Here is a 24,353-nt window from a genome sequence, read left to right as displayed (position 1 = left end):
TTGTACTTCTACTACGACTTTCTCAACTGTGTTAAGATTCTATTGATGCGGTGCAGCCCTTCATCATGTTCTATGGGAGGCAACTGAACTACTTCTCAAAGCATTATGAGCTGTTGAGTGGATTGCGGTATTATAATTAATATTGTAAGGGAAAAAATTACATAAATTGTCAGTGAATATTTTAGTGATTTGTCAGCACATTTTCATTTGAATGTATATACTTTTGCAAATTAGTGAGATATAAATGTTATTTCAGCGAGACATTGGCTTGTGAGGGTTGTCACTCCCAGTGAGACAAGCAAGAGGCCACAACGCATGTCCTGATTTCTGCTCTCCCAGTGGGTCTTCAACATAACCCAGTTCTTACCCCTGACTGGGAATGGCAAGATATGAGAGTTTGATCATTTCATGTCTTTCACAGTTGTTAACCAGGGAATTGTTTATTCAACACTATGAATATTTATTATACAAAACACTAGTCCCCTTTTTATTGTATATTTCACTATTTCACTCATTCCTAACACCAAAATGATGGTCCCCACAAAGACAGAAGTACAAGATCAAACATAAAAACACGCTCATTAATGTTTGCAGAATTACTTATTAGAGCTATGAGAATTTTCTCAATCACATGAAGTACACACACACTCACGACACACATTCATACTCATTAATAATCACTTTTACTCGTGCCACCCATCCACCCACACACATTTAATTTCATGGCCATGACAATTGAAATTATTGAAATAAATACACATTTCAATACGAACAAAAACATTCAAACCTTGATTAAATGATACATTATTTTGGGAACCCCAGAATCTACAGTACATTCCCAAAAATGTACTAATGCTGTACTGGCTCAGTCTTCACCTCACACACACACACAACACACACACACACACATACACACACACACACACACACACACACACACACACACACACACACACTTTACAATTGGGCCAAGCAGCCAAATTATGAATATCCTCATCCTTCACCTCGGCCGTGCAGATACAAAGCCACGACTTCACAATCCTGCTGGGAAATTAAAATGGCGACGAGGAGGAGGTGGAATTTGTTCTCATTTAGGAACCCTTAATCTGACAGAAGAGGGAAGGAGAACACCATTTTCTCCCTCCTCTTTCTCCGACAGGCTGTTTAGGGACGCTGAAGGATGAAATGAGATTAAGTGGAAACTCGGTGGGGTTTAATGTGAAAAAGTTGAGAAGAACAAAAGTCAAAGTCGACATTTTGGGGGAAGTAGAGAAGTTTCTCTGCGGGTCAAAGTGTTGCAACTTTGTGTGAGCTAGAGTTTTGGATTAAGACAATCCATGTATAAATGCGACGTTTTACCTTTTGCAAAAAAACAAGTAAAAGTTTAATCTGCTAAATACAAATTGTCACTCCATCCAGAGTCTGTCTGGTAACTCCAGGCTTAAACGAACAGAGGGTGTTTCTGAGTCTGAATTCAGAAAAGGGCCAAACGTCTCCGCTGTACCCGGGAGATTCGGGAGGAAAAAGGCCCTTTGTCAAGCGACACTCAATCCACACCTCTGTAAAGTGAGTTAGGGGCAAAGCAATAAACACTGTGTCACTTCCACTGCACTTTGACATGTGTTAGCCCTCGACAAGTTCATCAGCATTCACAGAGAGGCCCGGCTGTCTATACATCCACCGCTCTTGTTCCCAAAAACATGTGACATTAATTAGCTGGCTCTATTCAGACACACGTATAGAAAGTCCAGCAGGCATTGCTTTAGTTTGGCACTGAGAAAATCTAGTTGACAGACAGACAGACAGACAGACAGATACCTAGGAAAATACGGAGCAAACAGTTGGACGTTGTAAAATCACCTTCATTTCAGAGAGTGATGGTATTGAGCAGAAACGCCTGCTGGTGTTGTGACTTAACGAGTTGCATTTGAGAACCAAAATGAGTTAAAAGACGATAAGCACATTTGCCAAATGAGCTTTTCACTCACAAAAAACACACAAACACCGAAATGACTCTCCTGTTCTTTGTGGATCACTGATTTTGGAGCTCCAGGCTAACACTTTAGCATCATTAGTGATGGAAGGAAGCACTAACAAGTAGAAATTGCAACAGCGCCTGAAATATATATCAGTGTCATGTTAAAGTTAGAATCACATTATGACTGATGAATCCCAAATATAACGTTCTTTTGGACCAACTAACCTGTTTTTAGAGGAAATAAAGGTGTCTATTACGGTTTATCTGTATCTGTACCTAAATATCAGGGATTCCCCCTGAAGTAGAAGATTTGAATCATCAGTTGGAGACACTTTAACTGGTTGTTAGTCTGGTTGTTGTTTTTTTGTCTCTTTGCTATATGCTAGCGTGGTATCACAAGACTCATTCACAAAAAATCTGGAAATCTGAGGCAGCTGCCTGGAGGAAGAAGCTTTGCCTATTCAGACTCTGAGATAACGTCATCTTCTTTTTACAGCAACTTAATAATGTTGGCAAAAAATGCCGCATATTTCTAATCAGCCATTAGCCAAGTTAGCACGCAGTAGCTCGGAGGGCTAAGGTCCCTTACACCCTGAACGTCCTGCAAAACCCTGTTTTTCAAAAATCAGGCAGTTCAGTAAAGGCTTTCTTTTATATGAAACAAAAATGAACATGATGTTAATACTAAGTCAGTTTAATAGAGGAAAGAGGAGACAGTGGTTTGCGCTAACAAGCCGCTCTTAACGTGTCGCACATGCACACATTTCCACAAACACAACAGGATTATACCGCAGACTGAACTGTAGGATATTTGTATTGAACAGCCAAATCCGATCTGACTGACAAAATTCTGAGTTGGTCACAGCCCTACTTAATACTGTAGCACAGAAAACAATAGGCTACAACATGACTTCTTTAATGCAGGCAGTCTAAATGAAGTTATAAACGCGTGTATTTGTACCGGTTTTGTCGGTTGACACTATTTCCAGTTCTTGTGACTTAAAATATCAAGAGAGCTTTTACATAGAAAACATAACATATGCTTATAACGTATGCCTTTTCATTTATTTAACTATGAAACATCATGTAATGTAATTTGACATGGCTTCACAAGGACCGGCGGACACATAAGATGCAATAATACAGAAATGATTCAACACTATAAAGCCACCATTTCTCATGATAAAGCCTTTACTTTTAAGAGCTGAGTGCTTCTTGCTGTCAATGCTCTAATGCAGAACATTCACTAAAGGATCAAAACACCACCGCCTCCACCACCATTTTATACTATTACTACTTCTATTAAAGGATACTTGTCCAAAATCACTCATCGTAGTATGCACTATACTAAAGTGTTGCCATATAATAGCAGAACAACTGATGTTGTTAGTGACGCGCTGGTGATTTTGCTCTCAACACTTGACGAACACACCCATTTCCTGCCTTTCCTTCAGTCAGCAGTCTGATTCAAAATAACTCAGAGCTCATGACACAGATTTAGGTCATCAGACTTATTTCTTTCACTGTACATTCATGTATGTATCTGTTTCATTTCTGTTGTGTATCCTTATCTGTGTGTGCCTCCCACACGTTTTAATCTGTTTATCGTCTGCCCACATGATGTGTGTGTATCTTCTACCTACATGTCTCAATGGGAGGTCGCCCTGAGGCGTTTCTACCCAGACAGATACAACACATTCCTCTACAAGCTGTGAAAGAAAAAGACTTTATTGTCCGCGCTGCTAATGAACAGCCATTTTGGCTCCAGTGGGGGTGAGTTTCCCGTCGCGCATGTTTAAAAAGGACAAAGCCTCCCAGGCCACTCATCCTCCCAGGGGAAGGTCAAAACACAGACTGGCCCACTGACCGAAACCTCTGACCCTCGTATCCTAGAGGTGACCTGCCCCGAGCGTGTCACGAGTTTTCACAGGCCTTTTAAGTTCACCAGAAGGCAGATTTGTGAAGCAGATGAAAGAAGGGAAGTCACAGTCACTTATCTTTGGATTATTCAAATTTGGAATGGTGTCTTGTGACTTTTGGGACTCGACATGTAGGTCAGTTTAATTTTTAATTATTACAGGAAGAAGTAGATCAAGGCTGTCTATCTATCTATCTATCTATCTATCTGTCTATCTGTATATCTATCTATCTGTCTATCTATCTATCTATCTATCTGTCTATCTGTATATCTATCTATCTATCTATCTATCTATCTACCTATCTATGTGTCTATCTGTCTATCTATCTATCTATCTATGTATCTGTCTATCTATCTATCTATCTATGTGTCTATCTGTCTATCTATCTATCTATCTATGTGTCTATCTATCTATCTATCTATCTATCTATCTATCTATCTATCTATCTGTCTATCTATCTATCTATCTATCTATCTATCTATCTATCTATCTATCTATCTATCTATCTATGTGTCTATCTATCTATCTATCTATCTATGTGTCTATCTATCTATCTATGTGTCTATCTATCTATCTATCAATCTATCTATCTATCAATCTATCTATCTATGTGTCTATCTATCTATCTATCTATCTATCAATCTATCCATCCGTCTATCTATCCATCTATCTCTCTATCTGTCTGTCTATCTATCTATCTATCTATCTATCTATCTATCTATCTTTCTGTCTATCTGTCTATCTCTCTATCCATCTATCTATCTATCTATCTAGCTGTCTATCTATCTATCTATCTTTCTATCTCTCTATCCATCTATCTATCTATCTATCTATCTATCTGTCTATCTATCTATCCTTCTATCTATCTATAAAACTGTAGACAAAATGAAGGCAAAGACATGTTGATTTCCTATAACACAGCCAATTTAGAGAAATCTTAATCACACTAAAGTTCATGTTAGACCATTTTCACATTTCAGCCAATTGGACCTGAGGTTGTTTTCCCAGGGAGCGAGGTGTGAAATCTGCTGTAGCTCCGGAAAAACAGCCCAAAGAAGATTCCAGAGAAGTCCACACCAAATATAAAAGCCATGTGCTTCACAAACTTACAGTTGTAAACCATTACATAAACCATTATTGGTTTAACGTTCATGTCATTTTGTCATTGAGTCCACTCAAAATGACCTTGGCGTGAAAAATTCTCCTGATATCACAAGACCAGCAGGCTCAGACCAATCAGCTTCCTGAGAAGAGCTACTGGCAGCTCTTTCAGCAGAGTATCTCTTCATTAAAAGAAGAATGAAGAACTTAAATCAAGGCTTTTCCTGATGGAACAGATGTTTCTGCTCTCCATAGACATGGACGGCTCATCCAAACACCTACCAAGGAGGACCTGCACTTTTCCAAACAGTTTCCAATGAAAACTTCTCAGGTGGTTCTGAGGAACAAACCCTCTGTCGTGTCAGGTTACATTATAAATACAGCAAGTGTAAAAACGGATTATCATAAGAACATGCTTCACACTCCAAATACATATACCTGCATTGTTATCAATTCCTGCTTTGAAGGTGCTGCTGCATTATGACATGGAACGCATCAAGGCATTACTGACTTTCCTTGCTTTTATGCCGGATCAGGACCGAAGTAACAGCAAAATAAAAATAAACGCCTTCTGTGTCTGCCAAAACGTGCCCTTTTCAGATGGCGCTCACTGCTGCGATCCGTGTTTTTGAGGGATGCATGAAAAAAAAAAAGACTAGCAGTACGGATGAAGCCTGATCCTGAAAACTCCTGAAGATTTAAAAGGAGCCATGACCAAACAGGATCACATTAAATGAGATGCCCATCCTCGTTGGATAAATACTCCAAATGTATTCAACCAACCACTCCAGCTCTCCTCCCTTTACTGACAGTCATTTTCATGCCTACTGTACATCCGATACTCCAGCAGATTTAACTATGTAGAGCTTAAATACATGAAAGCAGCCAAATGTAGCTCAAAACAAAATGTATCGTTGCTATTTAATCCAACTGTTTACTCCTATCGTGCATTAGAGTGTGTATGTTGCTTTTGGGACATCTGGAGTCCATCAGTGAGTAAATCCTGGTACGCAGCTGTGTGTGTGTGTGTGTGTGTGTGTGTGTGTGTGTGTGTGTGACACGTTGCTAACTGGGTCCCCCCCTAAACTTTCTCCTCATTAATCTGCTCGTTAAGGATCTAATCTGACATGTGTTTTCATTTGTGTGTGAAAAAGTGAGTGTGTGTGTGTGTGTGAGTGTGTGAGTGTTTGTGTGTTAATGTGCGACTCACTGATGAGCAGGGAATCCACAATAGATCTGACTACACTTAAAGCAGTTTCTTACTTGTACTGTGTTTGTGTTTATGTGTGTGTGTGTGTGTGTCTTTGTCAGTGTGCCTTGTATTTGCCACTACCATGTAAATAAATTATGTTCCCGATTTATTTATTCTGCCTTCGTAAGAGTATGTGCTCCATGAGTGAGCAGATTCATATGGGACACGTCGTGTGTGTGTGCCTATAATTGTTTAGATAAGCAAATTCAAACAATGTACGGTTGCATAAGAGAAACAATAGCAGGATTCAAAGTTCACCCTTCCTTCCATTACACAAATATTTGCCGCGGAGAGACGAGAGTCAGCTGGTGAAAGTCAGCCAACGTTCAAACTGTATTCTCACTCTGATCTATTAATGGTGCAAACCAGGAATTACAGTCATTGAAAGATAACCTTACCAAATAAATACAAAGGATAAACACAAGGCTGTACGTTGCTTTTGACTGAGGTGTGTCCTTTTTATGTACGGCTTTGCTCAGCTTTATATAAAAAACTGACAGTTTTATCAAACTTGTATGAACTTATAAAGAAAATAAAGTAGACTAAATGAATATATAAAAATGCTTAAATGCATTTCTCATAGTAGACATACTGTACAAAGCAAAAAGTATTCCTTCTAAAAGCTTTGTTGTTGATTACTAGCTTAACCTTGCTAGTCTCATGGCTAATAGGTCAATGAGCAACTTAATAACAGATCACACAGCTGGAGGAATTGTTTGATTTTAGGTCAGGAAAGTTAAAGACTTCTAGTTAGCATCGCATTTTTGGTTCGGGCTCTCATCAACTTTCAAATGAAGCAGGCACAAAAAATAGCTCTGATAAACCCACTGTACGCTGGCAAAGGCTAACGGCTAGTAAATATCTGGTAGAGATTGGCATTTCAAGCAAAAACACTGTAAAAGAGCTGGAGAGAGACGCTTGTATGACAAACCATGTTGTTGTCCACTGCGCTCCAATTTCGCTCCAGTTTCCGCTCACACTATGAGTTCAAAGCATGCCTGAGCTTGACCCAGAACGCTGCGTAATGTGCACCCACGCTATTTTCTTTCAAAAATTGTCTGTTGCGGCAAACTCTTTAATGGAGCTCACAAAGTCCTCTGAAAAGGTAGGTGAGGAGTTATACAGGTGTATTATTCCATCCTGCCAGGCTAGGGTTAAAAGTCAAATTAAAATAGGACGCAGCTTTTTTTCATTTTTGGGAGCAAACGCCGAGTGATTTCAGCGTAGCGGGGTGAAATCTAAATGGAGTGATATTGAGCGGGAGAGCGGAGGGAACAAACAGCTTGCTAAGTACGGTCAGCGGTCAGCTCCTCCGTTCACATGCTTCACGTAAACCGTGCGGTTGCGTCTGCCAGTCTTCTTGTTTCTCACAGTACAACCGTGTTAGGACAGGCGTCGGTAAGCAATTGAAAATATATTTGGTAAGACAGGACAATAGCTGCATCAACCATTTTTATACGTAAATCATGATCCATCCCTACTATCTGGTGAACGTGGTGGAGCATTTGGCAGCTGAACACCCAGTTCTCAGGAGGTGATGGAGACCGTTAACAGAGTTAAAAAAGAGAGGAGATATTTGACTTACATTCAGCTGAAACATGACTTTGTTTGATGCTAATGCTCTCTGCTGGATGTGTAGCTAACTGTTTGCTAACACATTAGCTATGTCAATGTTTTAAGGCCGTATCATTTCAGCTTTGCCCTCCAAGTTACTCAGTTAGTACTGAGACTCCACTAAGTATCTTTAGCTGAACACAAATGGCAGCTTTGAGTACACTTTGTTCAAACATCATTCTGCGTGGGGTTTTTATTCAACTCAGCCAAGAGTTCAGGTTGTGAGCAGGGAAACGTTCCACATCATTTATCCAAATGGAGGAGAGGGAGCCGGTGTGCAGAGGAAGCACTGCGATGAAAACATGACGAGTGCACACGGAGTTCAGAGAGTGTGAGAGAGACAGAGAGCGAAAGTGACGGTGCAGGAGGTGACGGGATAAAAAAAAAGCGGCAGAACAGCCTGCGGGTGGAGGAGGGAGAGAGACAGTGAGAGGTCTGTCACCGAGGTCAGGATGAGTCTGACCGTACCAACCAGCCTGAAGCCCTCTATCTCTGAGTCTGTCTGTACTCCCCTGCTCTCTCCTTCCACCCCGCTCTCTCTCTCTCTCCTCAAACACATTTTGTTCTCTCATTCCTTTAATATTTCACGCTCTGTGCGGATCACACTGAAGGACCAGGAGGGATTTAATGTTTCAAATAATGTTTGAGTACTTTAAACTCAGCAGAAGGGGCCGCGGCTGAGGCCCAATTGCATCGTGGGGAACGTAGTAACTTTGGAAAGCACATCTGCAGATCTGTAGACGTGTCTTCTGTGTTCATTTACCTTTTAAAAGCCTGTGAGTGTTTAAATCTCTTTCGCACAAAATGCCTCCTCAGTTTTTTTAAATTATTATTAATTACCATGGAAACAAACCAAAGAGGAATACATAGTCATGGTTTTGTGAATATCTTCTATCCATGAGAAATTACGATTGTTCCAGTTAAACACAGATGTAAAAATGGAAATTGCATTACATAAGACAGCACAACGGCTCATTCAGACTACAGATAAGAAGAACAAAGCAAATATTCTGTCACTGACCTCATTCTCATAGTTGTTTTGTATTTAAAAGTAACAAATAGACGGATCACATTGCTGCAAAACACAGAACAAACAACCAAATTATTTTTGAAGGCTCCTGCCTTAAGTTTCCTCGGGAATGAACCACAGGCTAACCGGTCTGCACCAGCAGCACATTTAGTCTTCCTGTTTTGTGTGGCAGCTGCGTAACTGGAAAACGCAACCATCTGGAGGAGATGCTTTTATTTTCTTTGAAACTGGGAAAATCAGAGTGAATGCTGAGCGAAGGGCCGCTGGTGAAATAAATCCTCGGTCTGAAGCCACATAAAGGCTACGATTCATCCGAATATTTGTGCAAACACAAGACCAAACAACTGTCTACAGTCACTTGTTTTGCACTTTCACAAGAAGAGGTCATCAAGAATGTATTGGGACCTAAAGTTTGTCCAGCTGTATATCCGTCCATTCAGCAGTCCATTCTGCCTTTCCACAATCTGTCCAGCCATCCGATGATTCACACATCTGTCCCGCACTTCTGCCATCTATCATTCAACAATACCTGCATTCAACCATGGATCTCTCTCTGGAGCGGGCCTCCGTTCGGCCATTCTATCATCCACAAAAGAATTATTTCATCCAATCTTCCATCCGTCCATTGTATTTATCCATTCTGCCATGATTTTATTATCATCCAGCAATCATTCATCCAGCCATCTGTTAATTCATTTATCTATCCTACCATAGCTACATCTATCAGCCAGCAAGCCATCCATTAATCCTTCCATTATCTATCTATTTATCTATCTACCCATCTACCTACCTACCTATCTATCTATCTATCTATCTATCTATCTATCTATCTATCTATCTATCTATCTATCTATCTATCTATCTATCTATCTATCTATCTATCTATCTATCTATCTATCTATCTATCTATCTATCTATCTATCTATCTATCTACCTACCTACCTATCTATCTATCTATCTATCCATCTATCCATCTATCTATGTATCTGTCTATCTATCTATCTATCCATCTATCTATCTATCTATCTATCTATCTATAAAAACTGTAGAAAAAATGAAGACAAAGACATGTTGATTTCCTATAACACAGCCGATATAGAGCTATCTTAATGACACTAAAGTTCATGTTAGACCATTTTCACATTTCAGCCAATTGGACAGGTTTTTCTGGACCTGGGGTTGTTTTCCCTGGGAGCGAGGTGTGAAATCTGCTGTAGCTCCGGAAAAACAGCCCAAAGAAGATTCCCATGGAGTCCACACCAAATATAAAAGCCATGTGCTTCACAAACTTACAGTTGTAAACCATTATATAAACCATTATTGGTTTAACGTTCATGTCATTTTGTCATTGAGTCCATTCAAAATGACCTTGGCGTGAAAAACTCTCCTGATATCACAAGACCAGCAGGCTCAGACCAATCAGCTTCCTGAGAAGAGCTACTGGCAGCTATGGGGTAGTTTAGGTGTGTGTGATGACACGTAGAGGTGACAGTTCATTCAAAACAGCAATGATGGCTCCTAAAGAAGTTAGCATAGAGCGATAGCATCAGTTATATCAGAACAGGAGAGTATTTCTTCATTAAAAGAAGAATAAAGAACTTGAATCAAGGCTTTTCCTGATGGAACAGATGTTTCTGCTCTCCATAGACATGGACGGCTCATCCAAACACTTTTCCAAACAGCTTCCAATGACAACTTCTCAGGTGGTTCTGAGTAACAAACCCCTCTGTCGAGTCAGGTTACATTAAAAATACAGCAAGTGTAAAAACGGATTATCATAACATGCTTCACACTCCAAATACATTTACCTGCATTGTTATGAATTCCTGCTTTGAAGGTGCTGCTGCATTATGACATGGAACGCATCAAGGCATTACTGACTTTCCTTGCTTTTATGCCGGATCAGGACCGAAGCAACAGTGAAATACAAATAAACGCCTTCTGTGACATCTATCTAGCTCTCTTTTTGTCTGTCCGTCTGTCTGTATGTCATCCAGATTTCATCCGTTATTCAACAATCCATCCAATCTTCCATTCATCTGTTCATCAGTTGATCTATCATCAATCCATCCTGCCACCCCTTCAGCTATCTGTTAATTCGTTCATCTGTCTCACCATTCCTCCATCTACCATCCAATGATAAATCCTACCTTCCGTCCATCTATTTATCCATCTGTTTATCCATCCATCCATTTTCAGACCCATTTATCCAGAGCACCCTACCATCCTTCAGTCTATCCACCCAATTAGCCATCAATAGATCAATCACTCAATCAATCAATCAATTCAATCTATTGACCCACCTATCCATCCTGCCATTTATCCATTATTATCATTCAACACTCTATTCTTTCAACTATCTTTTCACCATATCCTAACTGAAATACTGCAATAGTAATCTCAAATACTCCAAGAATCCTTGATTTGTTCTGTAAAGTCGTCATGATCAGCCAAGAAAGATCAACTTTGTAAACCCCCCTTTTTTTGACTGGACTTAGCATAGATTCTATTATCCTGTGTAACCCTACCTGAGGGATGAACACAGTATCTAAAAGGATATTCAATCGTGTCAAACTTTGACGGTGGCGGCAGAGAGCGGTCTGACATTGCTTCAGAATCTTCATACGTGTTGAGTTGGGTTGAGATCTAGTGACTGTGAAGGCCAAGGCACATGCTTCACATCATTGTCATACTCATTAAAACATTCAGTGACCCCTCGTGATCAGCATGAACCTGTAAATCCAGGGTGCAACATCAAAAGCAGGTGCGTACACTGGAGTTTCCTTCTGTGTGTCAGTGTTAGTCCCTGTGTGTCCCTGAGGGCACAAAGCTGCACAAGAGCATGTGCAGAGCATGCACACTGTAGCTGTGAAGAACATGTACAGTTAGTGACAGAAAGTAAGGTTGTGTGTATGTGTGTGTGTGTGTGTGTGTGTGTGTGTGTGTGTGTGTGTATTGTGTTCGTGCGAGGTGAAGACTGTGCCAGTACAGCCTCATGTGGGCGGAAACAGTTCAGCCAACTCCTAAAAGGATGTCCCAAATTATCCCGCCACCGACGCATGTTCCTTACCCATGCCTCTGCTCTATTTTACCGCGCTCTGCAGGGATTCACTTTGTCGGCCACGCTATTTCAGACATGGATGTGAGACAAGACTTGTTCTGGTGTTGCTCCAGATTGGCTACGGAGGCAGAGCTGATGGATCTTAGCGTGTCTAAACAAAAGTGTTGCTGGTTCTCGTCTAAACCAACGTCTGTTCACTGGGCGCAGATTGTGTCACTTGAGAGTTTGTGGAAGTAAAAGGTTGTCGTTGGAATAATCGTCCAGACTGTCGGTTTTACAGAAGCTTCTGGAGGCCTTGTGAACCACAAATGAATCTATCTGACTTCCCGAGTCCTCCTGAAAGATGCTACACTGTCATTTTTTGGGGAATGTCAGCGAGTTCATCATCCAGTACATGTGCCTTATTACTCTGAAGACATAAATCTCGATTCTATCTCATAAATAGTGTTGTTTTTCGACATAAGGTGTCATTGTTTCCAACCTGGCTGTACCACACTAGCAGAAAACATTTCCCAGCAGGCAGATATGTATTTATAGAAACGCTGTAATTAGGGATCATAATTACAAACCCTGGGTCATGAGGGTGCACGGGGGAGATATTTTGTCACACAGATGTAGCCAGTGCTTGCTTGTGGACACCAGTGCTATGGCTCCTTTGTTTGGCTGGTTGACTGCAGGCATATTTTGCAGCACTGGAACGCGTGTGATCCATTTTGGTCCAGTAATTTAATTATGGGACTGGGAGAAACGGGCAAGCAGCGACAGGCTATCTGATGAGGGAGGAGTGGGGGTGTCATTCCAACAATAAATTCCAATCAGGAGAGTATATCTGAATTATAACTGTGGGATAGTGGAGTGTTATTGAAACTGCCCTGTAACCTAAAGGCCAATGGCTTGATTTCCCTGAAGACACAGACACACTCAGTTACTAGGACAAATAGTGCATAACAGCAAAGCTAAACACACACTGTTCTTTAGAACTGTGTTTAATCAAGAGCTTAAACAATCAGCCAATTACTTTATCAATATACAAGCATTCATCACCATTTCTGATCATCAATGAGTCGTTCATGTCACTTACACTATAAGGAACAAAGGCTTTTCTTGGTTGTAAATTTAATTTGAGCTCTGAAAAAGTATTGATGGGCATTATTCACTATTGTCTAACATTTTTTTAAAAAGATTATTTTTTGGCACTGACAGAAATGGGTCTAGAGAGAGAGGGAGACATGTAGCAAAGGGTCGCAGGTTGGAGTCAAACCCACAGCCGCTGCCTGGAGGACTTCCAGCCTCTTTACATGGGGCCGCTGCTCCAACCACTCAGCCACCGGCCGTCTCATTTTCTAGCTTTATATTCAAAATTCAATCTCTGGGTCCAAACGCTTTGTTGAAAGAAAACAGACACAACGGCCGAACATGTGAACAATTACAATCACCTCTAACATCAGTTAGACACCTTTTTCACCCATAAGAAAGAGGTCAAAGGACAATAACATTGGGTTTTTTTAAACTCAGATCTGTTCAAACAACGGGGAACATGGAACATGGCACTGCTGTGTTTTAGAAACACCAGGCATGGACCCGGAAATCATATTTTGAAAGGGCGTTACGTCACAGTTTAACAGCTCCTATCAACCGCAAATAAACCAATATACATATACAAAGCTCCAAAAAGTTTTAGTTTGTGAGCTGAAACTTACAGAACCTCACATTAAGAGCTGTAAACTGTAATTTCTTATTGTTAATATGCCAATTGCTTTCTCACTTGCTAGATTAATGGTTTGGCCCATGTCAAAGGAGATATTGTTTCAAATGGAATCTCTCACATTTCAGAAGCTGTAACCAGATAATAGTTCATATTTTGGCTTAAAATATGATTCAAACAATTAGATGAATGTCAAAATTGGTGCAGGTTATTTTTCTATTGTTTGACCGAGTAGGCGACTAGTTGTTTCCTGAGGAACACACTCCCCGTTCTGTAACTCCTCTGTCTTAATACGCATCCTTCATATTTCAAATTCACATTACATTCTGCTGTTTCCAATCATAGCCTCACTGACTGCACTATCATATTTTGGAGCTGACGTTGCGCCCGGTGGCATCAACTAACATAAAACTCTTAAATAACATTTCAGGAAATTTTTAAGTGGGGCTGCGGTCTCGCCAAAGGCTTAAGGCCCCCCTCAATGGGCATATTTCGAACATTTGACTCGTTCCCAAAAACAACACTGCTCCTGCCAAGTCAGAGAGCCATGAGCTACACCCCATCATCATCCAACATAAACTCACACAACAAATAATGAAAGCAATCGAGCAAAAACGCAGGCCCCTAAGAAAACAGCCAAATGACATGTTAAGGTGGCTTCAGGGTGGCCTGGCTGCTGAATGGTCGGTCACAGGTTTGAATCCTGTGGCAGTAAATGCGTGTCAATGTCAATGTGGAATCTTCTCCATTGACTGGACGCTTAACAAGAAGTGATATAGCGCAGGTATAGCTCGAGTCGACAGTCCCATCACGTAGAAAGAGAGCCTGGACACTGACAAAGACCCAGAAGAGATTCTCCAGATAGATAGATTCAATTTATGACCTGAAAACACTCTTCTGGTTCTTTGTCAGAGGCAAGAAGTCTGTCTGCTCTCTTTTTGGATACAAGCATTTCACTAAAATGATCAGAGCACGCCCTGATTAAACCTTAATACTTGACTTTAAAGCGTATTCCTGCACATTAACCTATGGAAAAGTAATTGAAGCAGACGATAATACTCTGTTGCTGGTGTACAACAGCCAACCACTGGCTAAACTTTTATTACCAAGATTTATTACATTTCATTAAGTACTTAAACAGCATTATTACAGACTTTATATTGCTCTCTGGGTTACCACACAAAATAAGGTCACTGCAGAATGAGGTGTTCCTGAAGAGAGCGTTTCTGAATTTTTGCTTCTAACACCGGGGAAGGTGCGTAATCCACCGAGAGACACACAATATCCACTATCTGTCCAGAGTGGTTCTAATGTCCTTGTGCTTTATTAGTCTCCTGGTGGTGAAACATGATCCAATAGTATTGGAGGACCCCATCTGTGAGATGGTGCTGGACAGCCGGCTGTGATTTACACAGGAGCCGTTTATGGAGCTTTTAAAAAAGACAGAGGAGCCGACATAAAAACAGGCTTATTTATGGAAGAGAGCAACACATGGGCTGTTGTGTGGATGCACACAATCGAGTGTGTGACTCTGGGTCAAGAGAGGGGGTGAAGGGGTGTGTGTGTGTGTGTGTGTGTGGGGGGGGGGGGGGTGCTTGTGTACAGGTTTGGTAGAGTAATGCTCGGGAAAGCCATCAGTCATGTGCAGGAATGATTTGATGCACGATTGAGTGTCTCTGTGGAAATGTGCGGGAAACGTTTTTGACCAAAAATAACCAGTGCAGAGCCACATATAAGCCAGTGACTGTGATTAACATTCACTTTCATTTTTGATTCTTCTAACTCATTATTTTCTCAATCGATCGTTTCTCTTCGAATGTCAGAGAATAGAAACGTTTACAAGTGTCTGGAGTCCAATAAAGTGTCGTCAGACCACTTGTTTTGCTCCACATGCCGTCCCCAAACCACAGATAATGTGATTATTATCACAGGAGACAAAGAAAAGCAGCAGGTCTTCATATCTGACAAGTTAGAAACAGGTATTTTTTAGCATTTTGGCCCAACAGAATGACAATGAATACCAAAATGGTTGGCAGTTAATTTTCTGGTGATTGATTAAATTAACTTTTTTTTGCAAATCAGAGTTCTTCCAATACTGGTGCCACATTAGTTAGCCCTGAAAAACACAAACTACTTTAAAGTAGTTTATTGATGTTCTTTGTCCATAATGACTGACTGTCAAATTATACAATAAAAGAAAGTATGGCGTACTATGGCATTCATTCTCTGTATGTATAACCCGAGCCACAGTGACAGCAATCCTGTCTAATCCATACAGGGTTAGTAGTATTAGCTGGTATAAACAATAATATATGTGTGTTTTCGCAGAGGCATTGGAATCAGTATCAGTATCAGGAAGGAATAAATGGTGTCTGAACTTCTCCACTTCAAATATAATTGGAAATATAACGGTGGATGAACAAGCACATGAAGAGAAAACAAACAAAAACAGCAGCTTATGTTTGTGTCTTTTTCTGCATTCTCAAACTTACAAAGGCCGGACGGCAGCACTTCAACATTATGTAAAATTACATGAGATCCTTGAGGTTCTTCTCCTGCAAACCAAAGGCACCACACAAACTATTCCTCCTCCAAATACAAACAAATGCTTCCAAATGAAAAGCAAACACCTTTCCTCTACTCCTGCAATGAGATAACTGAAGTCCATCATTAAAAAGCCTGTGCACACTCGCTGGGTTTACTCTACTGCCAGAAACACAAGCAGACACAAATGCAATCAGACATCTTCCCTCCTTATCAAGTTTGAACTACAAAACCCATCAAACTCAATTTCCAAGTCATTTTCAGTAGCCACGGTGCCAAATCTCATCCTTGTGCCTCCGGTTTCCTGGAGGCAGATGTACAACTCCTTGACCAATAGGTGGCAGAGTTCCACACTGTATCCAGGCAGGTTTGAGGAGAGAGCAAAGGGTGGGAGAAGGAGAAAGAGAAAAAAAGAGAGAGAGAGGGAGACAGAGAGAGAGAGAGAGAGAGAGAGAGAGAGAGAGAGAGAGAGAGAGAGAGAGAGAGAGAGAGAGAGAGAGAGAGAGAGAGAGAGAGAGGACTGAACTCTTACTTGCAGTCTCTGTCCTCCAGATCAAAGTGCGGATTGAAGTTGATGAGAATCTTCTGACCAGGCTCAGGGGCTGTTATCACCCACACGCACTGTTGGGAGGGCGGGTAGGCGCCTGGATAGCCCGGGGAGGTCAGGTAGTCCGCGGTGTGTATCTCTATATTTCCCCCGCATTTGTCTGCGCCGAAAGAGAAGGCACAAAGTTGTGTGGTTAGTGGAGAGAAGCTGACAGACGTGAACAGCGCTCACATGTTGACTGATAGGACGTGTAAGCGTAAAAAGCGCACCAGGCTGGGATGCTATGACCTCCAGCTGGAGAGCATCATGCATCCAAACACCCGCCAGTAGAGAAAACAACATGTTGACAGAAAAGCGCTGATTTCTGCGCCACACACCGGGATTAAACTCACATCCTGGGGATTTCTAACCCGCCTCGAGGTGATGAAACTCCCCCGTTACACTATTTTATAAAAAGGTGCGCTATAAAAAGTAAGGCGGCGGGATCCTTTGCATCCCTGCCATAAGGTGCGATTACGCCCATGGAGGTGAGGCGGGCTGACTGCCGCCTCTCCTGCAAACAGGCAGCATGTTTAAATTTCATTTTCTCAATGAATGATTTATGAAATTGCTTGGAGCCGAGCTTCAGTGGCGACGCGCGCAACAGCTCCAAAAAAATGCGTCTTTGAATGGCTGGAGCGCGACCAGACCCACAGATGTGGAATATTTCCATGATAATGAGGACATCTTACACACACACTTCTCCTGTGTCTGATATCATAAATTACTATTTTCTACAGACTGAAAGGTACTTTGTGCATCCGTTCGTATCGCTGCTCTACACGAATTCGGTTCTGGAGTATTTTTTATGGAACATCCTTTATTATTTTCATCTATTAGAGTACAAACATCAACCCCATGGTCTAACTCGAACCCCTGCAGACGTGCTCTCGCGGGGGAAACCGAGGCATAACAGGTGAGAGGCAACAATGGTGCAAAATGATGCAAATGGATCAATGTGGAGCCAGGCTGCCTGTTGTCAAGACACATGTATTCATACAACCAGTCAACACCTACCAGTCTGAGTCAACGAAGCAACCAGGGTGACTTGGGTGAAAAGGAACAATAGCAATCCACTACGCATCCTTAGATTGTTCGACACAGACATTCTGTAAAAGAAAATAAAGAGAAACGGGAGGGCAACAACGTCCAGGGGGGTTTACGTCCAAAGGGGGGAATAACCGAAGATTGTCTCAAAGTAAGAGATCTGGTTGTTGTAGGGTCCCCAGCATCCTGCGAGCCTCAGCACCAGAGCCCCGTGTGTGTCAGGGAACAACTTGCCATCTCCTGGAAATAATAATAATAATAATAATAATAATAATCCAAAAAGAGAAACCAAGACCGAGAATCAAAAGGGAAAAATCCGTTCGCCAGAAGTGGCAGCTGTGCGCCCTCGATTCAAACCTCTCACTGGTGACAGCAACAGGATCGACAGACGTACTTCCAAGTGGATTTTTGTTCTGAAGAGAAATCAGTAGTTAACCGGGATTCAGTGGAAACCAGCCGCGAGGAACAACGGCGCGCTGCTCTCCAGATCTTTACTCCTTGTTTCAGTCCAGCTCTTTCTCCGCCTCCCCCTCTCTCTCTCTCTCTCTCTCTCTGTCTCTCTCTCTCTCTCTGACTGACCGTCACAGCAGAAATGTCAGAATAGGAGGCGAGCCGAGAAAGTAACAGCGGAATTTCCACTCCCCAAAATTCCTGCCGTGAGACAACACCGCGCGCAACCAGCAGATAACGACCGACCGCTACGAGGAGCCGGAGCGAACTGACACCAGTGCGCCCTCTGTGCGCTCCCGACGCATGCGAGAGAGAAAACTGCGCACGCAAACTCCCGCTGGCGTGTGAGTCCGGTACAAGGTGTGGGCAGTGTCCACCCAAGCAGGCGCGAGTCCACAGCTGAGCTTTTGTCAAAAGGAGAAGAGGATTCAGGAAAGATGCACTGGTTCCTTTTCGGGTGACACTTGGGCACACTGGCAGAATCTGCTGATCGTGCATCGGTTTGACTGTGGGGATGTAAATGCAGGTGCTGGATGGATTTTTATGTTTAAATGTTTGAAATGATATATTATACCATTATATTATATATTATTATTATTATATAATTTAACCCTCACTGACTTTTCCCTTTTTTTAGACACACTGAGAAGTGATCTGTTCCAAAATAGATATAAAGTGTCCTGAAATGTGACACATCATTTACAATAGTTCTAATGACCCATAATGCATTTTGTCCTTTATCCATTTCTCACTTAAATAAAGAATCAATAAGCTCTTCGGTCATATTGATGAAGTATGATGGCAGAGCATTGGGTTATCTTTAGATTCACATGGACTGAGAGACTGAATATGGACACAGGCAACAGCTGACTGCAAATGAAGAAAGAGCACATATTGTATGACAGATAACTATTTTTGAATGTATCACGTTTTATTCCATTTTATGTTGTTTTTTTGCCCATACACTGTATATTGAAGACGCATATCATTTCACAAAAATAGCATTTAATGTACTTAAAATACATAAAATGTTTAATTTTGTTGCAAAACATTGGAGGAGCAGAGGACGGCATCAAGGTAAAGGTTGAAGATGTAGAATATTTAGTAAAAACTATATTAAAAATAAAATACATCCACATGGCATTCTGAGGGGTACAGAATGAAAGTTTTGCTTTTCCATAAAAATATATATATTGAGTCTGAATTCATATATATTTTTAACTTGGCGGGTTTGACAATGACTTTCTGTCACGTTCTGTTTCCGTTGTAACAGCCAATAGCGTTGGGCGTTGCTGGTTGTCAGAGTTGCCTGTTGTTGGGTGCAGCTACTGTAGGCTGGCACTGGGTGAAATGGAGTTGGCCAATCCTGCAGCTGCTTCAGAGCCTCAGTGAAGGGGGCGTTATTTGTCCCAGCAGCTGAGTGACCGGAGACGGGCAAAAATCAGAGTCAATATAGGCCGAGCATTCACTCCATGGACTGAGAGAAAGGAGAGGAACGCCATTAAAACGCACGCCCAAATGGCTACGTTTCTTCTTGATCGGTAAGCTAACTTTCATGTTTACTTAGCTGTAACAGCTAAAGGCTAAAGGCTAACGGTAACGGTAACGGTAATTGTCATTCAAACTCCTCTGCAATATTTGTTTTCATGGTGCGATTTGGGAGGGGACGGGTTCAAACAGGCTCAAACAGACTCCTGTCTCCTCACTTGACTCTCTCTGCAACAAACCTGGCAACCCGTAAACTGGATTACTTTTCGTTGTTGCGACTACGACCATGAGACACAAGAAGGCGGTGTTCTGCTCATTCTCCGCATTCAACCTTTAAGCTTTGAAACGGCATTAAGATCATCACGTGGAAAAATCGAATGTGTATAAAAATACAATTGAAAGATGAAATAAATGATTAAAATGAGAAAAACTTGGTGGAATTTGGACTCGTGGCATCAGTATTTCTCAAACCCTGTGGTGAACAACAGAAGACTGTATACCTCCCAGCTGTTACTACTGTTACTGTTATTCAATTAGACAATTGAAGCTTGTTCAGCACACCTTCCCCTGCTAAATAAAGATACAAATGTGATTATCAGACACTTAGAGGAGCTGCTAATGACTCACAACACTGTATTAATGCAGTGTAATTCATTAGAACTGCGTGCTTTAAGAAAACTGTTGTGTTCTTTGCAAACATTAGCAGTTCAGTCTCCCTGAATGTCAGCGCTCATGTCCTCACTGAGGCTCTGCTGTGTGCAGTCTAATCACTTCAGCAGTTGTTCAGATTAAGGCGGCTGTCTCAGGAGGAGATTTAAACAAGAGGATAACAATAGTGGTGAATTGTATTTCAAATTAGGCCCAACACAGGTTGGTTATACTAAAACATCTTGGCAGAAAAAAAACGCCGCTGTCCAGTGAAAACCCCATATCTCCAACTTTGGTGATTTTTAATTTTGGAGATACTGTATACTTCATGACCGAAAGAACGAGATCGCGAGTACAAGCGGCCAAAATGGGTTTTCTCAGGAGGGGTACTGGAGTCTCCCTTAGAGAGAGGGGGAGAAGTTCAGCATCCGTGAGGAACTCGGAGTAGAGCCTCCCTAGGGAGGTGTTCCAGGCACGTCCAGCTGGGAGGAGGCCTCGGGGAAGACCCAGGACCAGGTGGAGGGATTAGATCTCCAAACTGGCCTGGGAACGCCTCGGGATCCCCCAGTTAGAGCTGGTTAATGTGGCCCAGGAAAGGGAAGTTTGGGGTCCCCTGCTAAAGCTGCTGCCCCCGCGCCCCGACCCCGGATAAGAGGATGAAGATGAGATGAGATGTATACTGAAGGTTTAAGATTTCCTTTATGGGCTGAGAAAATAGTCTTACTTCTTAAACAAACCATTTTATCTGAAAACTGCAGACCTGGTTTTATTAACTCATGAAAAGCTGATGGTATATATTAGGATATAGAGTGCAGGGATAGTAGAGGGGAGCAGGAAGACTACTTTCCATGGCATTTATACCCAAAGTGCAAAAGCAAGCCTGAGTAGTCTAATCATAATGATCATCAGTGGGAATTAATTTGGTTGGTTACAAGAAGTGAGGTTTACGTTCCATTTTATTATTGTGAGTTTAAGCCCCACAGTAACAAACCTTTCCAGTGCTGGCTCTGGCAGACCTGAAAAACACTTGAAAAATGTGCCGTAAAATTTGTTTGCGTTACTTTGACGACCACCAATTAAGAGCTGTCGTGTCAACCATCTGCACTACGGTGCGACAGCATATTTACCAGGTAAGTCCCAATGGTTATTGCTAGTTTCTGTTGGAGCATGTTTGTACCTAATGTAGATAAGTGTTGCCCCATTTTTATGGTGAAACATTGTGTACAATTCCCTAGAAAAAGGACATTTTGGAAATTGTGGCACCCTTGCCTCTTTTTTAAGGGACCCCAGTGTGCAATGGTCCCAGTCATCTCGGCCGACATTACTGGAGCAGGCTTCGTTCTAAAGTGGCTCAGCTCTAGTTTCACGCGACTCATCTACTTTTCTCTCTGTGAGCGGCTATGAAGAACAACTGCATAGAACTGATTAAAAAAAACGAGATCAATCTGCTTTAAAATGATTAGGATACACACGCCATTGTACCACAGGGCAAAGTGAGGCAACGCAGCTTCCACACTTGCAGAAACTCAATGACACACAGTAAAGTTGGCAGCAGCCGCACACCACCGAAGAAGTCTGTGTAGCCTGATAAAAGTCCCGCCTACGTACGCGACCACCTACCTGCACGTCTGCTCCCCATGTATTTTGGCCGTAAGGCGTTAACAGCAGTGGAAAACACAGATTGGTAGTCGTTGAAATGCAAATATAGCGACATATTAAAGTAATAGGGGAAGTATTATCCATCACCAGAGGAAGCCATGGAAAAGGGAAAGGAGCACCCGCACAAGAAGAATGGATCACAAAATTTAGATCAGCCTACGTTATCGCCCGCGTCATTGCTTCCAAACGTTGCTCCGTTTTAGGGGCTCAGAAACGCGTAGTATGGATGTATGGATGACGTAGTATGGATGTAAACGCAGCAAAAGATAGGTGTAGTTTGTATGTAGCGCGTGTGAGGGTGAGAGTGAGTAGAGGGAGCGATCGAGGTCAGCAAATGAGCAACTGAGTGGGTCTGGCAGAAGGCGAGGAGACACACGCCTCACTTCTCAGAAACATTTTGTATTACAATCCAAGGATCACAACAGACTTTAATGTTTCCAGTCAGCGTTTCAACATAGTTCTCATTGAGATTCCAGATTTGGTCTTACTGCACTCGTATGTGTTTGGAGTGGAGACAATAAAAGATCTTTGGCAGCACTACACACTCATAACACTGCCAAGCATGACTGAAATAGCAGCGGTGGCAAAGTACATGTCGGTGACGCAAACTCTAAAGCAAGAACAGAACTCGATGTGTGTTTGTGTTATGATACGAGATCAGAGCCTCCGCAGACTGATGACACTTTCCTTTGGTATTGATGCTTTGGATTACTGATGTTTTGTTCAAATATTCAACTTGATAATTTTCCATTTTCATGCAAAGTACTTCCAAGTTTTCAGAGCCATTAATCAGGATTTAATAAAAGGCCAATAAACAGCCCAATAAATCACTTTAATGCTAGTTCAAGTTCATTAATTACAGGGAGTGTGTTTGCTTTGAGGCCAATTTGAGCATGTGAGTGAGTGTGAGAGGACGGGGAGATACAGAGAGTGTGTTGAGTGGGCTTTTTAAACCTTTTAAAGCTGTATGTTTGTGTGATAATGGGAATGTGTGTTAATTGAAGGATATCTCTGTATAATTAAGATTTCAAGCAAGTGTTTTTTCTCCAAACAGCTTTTTTTTTTTTTTTAAATGCATCTTTTATTTTGACCTTTGACATAAGTTTAACATGTCAAAGGTTCCAGAAGTAAAAGTCCTGTTCATTTTGTCATTGACAATATTAAGTGACAGTCAGTTGGAGTAGGTCCAAAGCTTGGATAGATACGAAACTCCCCTGGCTGAATCATCAGCACACAAGGTGAGAAACAGTGATGGAAAATATCTTGTTCTTTGAAAAACACTCCAAAACAAAAGCCCCTGTATCTTAAAAATGCAAGGAGAGGAGTCAACTGTGATGGAAAATTAGCATTCCAGTAAGAAATATCTAATCAGTTAGCTTCATATCCTGAAACATCCAAATAGTGTTTGCCGCTAACATTAAGTAGAGTAATAGTAGCATTCATTCCCATGCATGTGAACTAGGCCGACCATATATTTCTCCTTTTCCCCGATGGTCAGAATAAGTAGCAAGTTGAAAAAGAATATTAGTTCATCTCATCTCATCTCATCTTCATCCGCTTATCGGGGGTCGGGTCGCGGGGGCAGCAGCTTTAGCAGGGGACCCCAAACTTCCTTTTCCCGGGCCACATTAACCAGCTCTAACTGGGGGATCCTGAGGCGTTCCCAGGCCAGTGTGGAGATCTAATCTCTCCACCTGGTCCTGGGTCTTCCCCGAGGCCTCCTCCCAGCTGGACGTGCCTGGAACACCTCCCTAGGGAGGCGCCAAGGGGGCATCCTTACTAGATGATCCTGAACCACCTCAACTGGCTCCTTTAAACACAAAGGAGCAGCGGCTCTACTCCGAGTTCCTCACGGATGCTGAACTTCTCACCCTAGAATATGAGTTGCTTTTTATAAATAAAGTTGCTAAGAAGGTCTAAAAAGCCGCAAAATCTAGCGAGACAGTGACCCCCTGTGAGTGCTTTGGGACGGGGAAGGGCTCACCGCAGCACCCTCTGCTCGGTGAGGAGTGACTACAGGGCGATTCTTGCGTCAGTGTCCAAAACACCACGAAAGTCTTCAATAACACCAGAAACAATCCACAGATTTCAGATGAGGATTTGGGGACAATGTTTGTATCGTAGCCTACATACATAGACTGTATAAAAAGTATAGCGTCCTTCCTGTCTCTTCTTCTTCGCGTTGGTGTATTTCTTTGCCAGTTACAGCGTCACATACAGGTCCGGCATGTCTATTACAGCGTCTTTAGCTGGTTTCACTGGTTTCATGTG

General features: G+C 41.9%; 1 protein-coding gene across 1 annotated transcript in view; it reads right to left on the bottom strand.

The window, feature by feature from the left end:
• The window catches only part of LOC310958311 (neuropilin-1a-like), a 90,827-nt gene extending 72,441 nt beyond the window's left edge, over positions 1-18,386 (bottom strand). The window contains exons 1-2 of the mRNA XM_083929205.1: positions 17,808-18,386; positions 16,737-16,911 (exon numbers count right to left, since the gene is read on the bottom strand). Of these exons, the coding sequence (XP_083785331.1) occupies positions 16,737-16,911; positions 17,808-17,898 (266 nt within the window). The 5' untranslated portion in view covers positions 17,899-18,386. The remainder of the gene's footprint in view (positions 1-16,736; positions 16,912-17,807) is intronic.
• Between the last annotated feature and the right edge of the window lie 5,967 nt (positions 18,387-24,353).

This window comes from Echiichthys vipera (genome assembly GCF_963691815.1).
Source record: "Echiichthys vipera genome assembly, chromosome: 15".
In the NCBI taxonomy this organism is placed as follows: Eukaryota; Metazoa; Chordata; class Actinopteri; order Perciformes; family Trachinidae; genus Echiichthys; species Echiichthys vipera.
The sequence above is the reverse complement of the archived record's forward strand: the minus strand, read 5'-3'. Positions and strand labels throughout refer to the sequence as shown.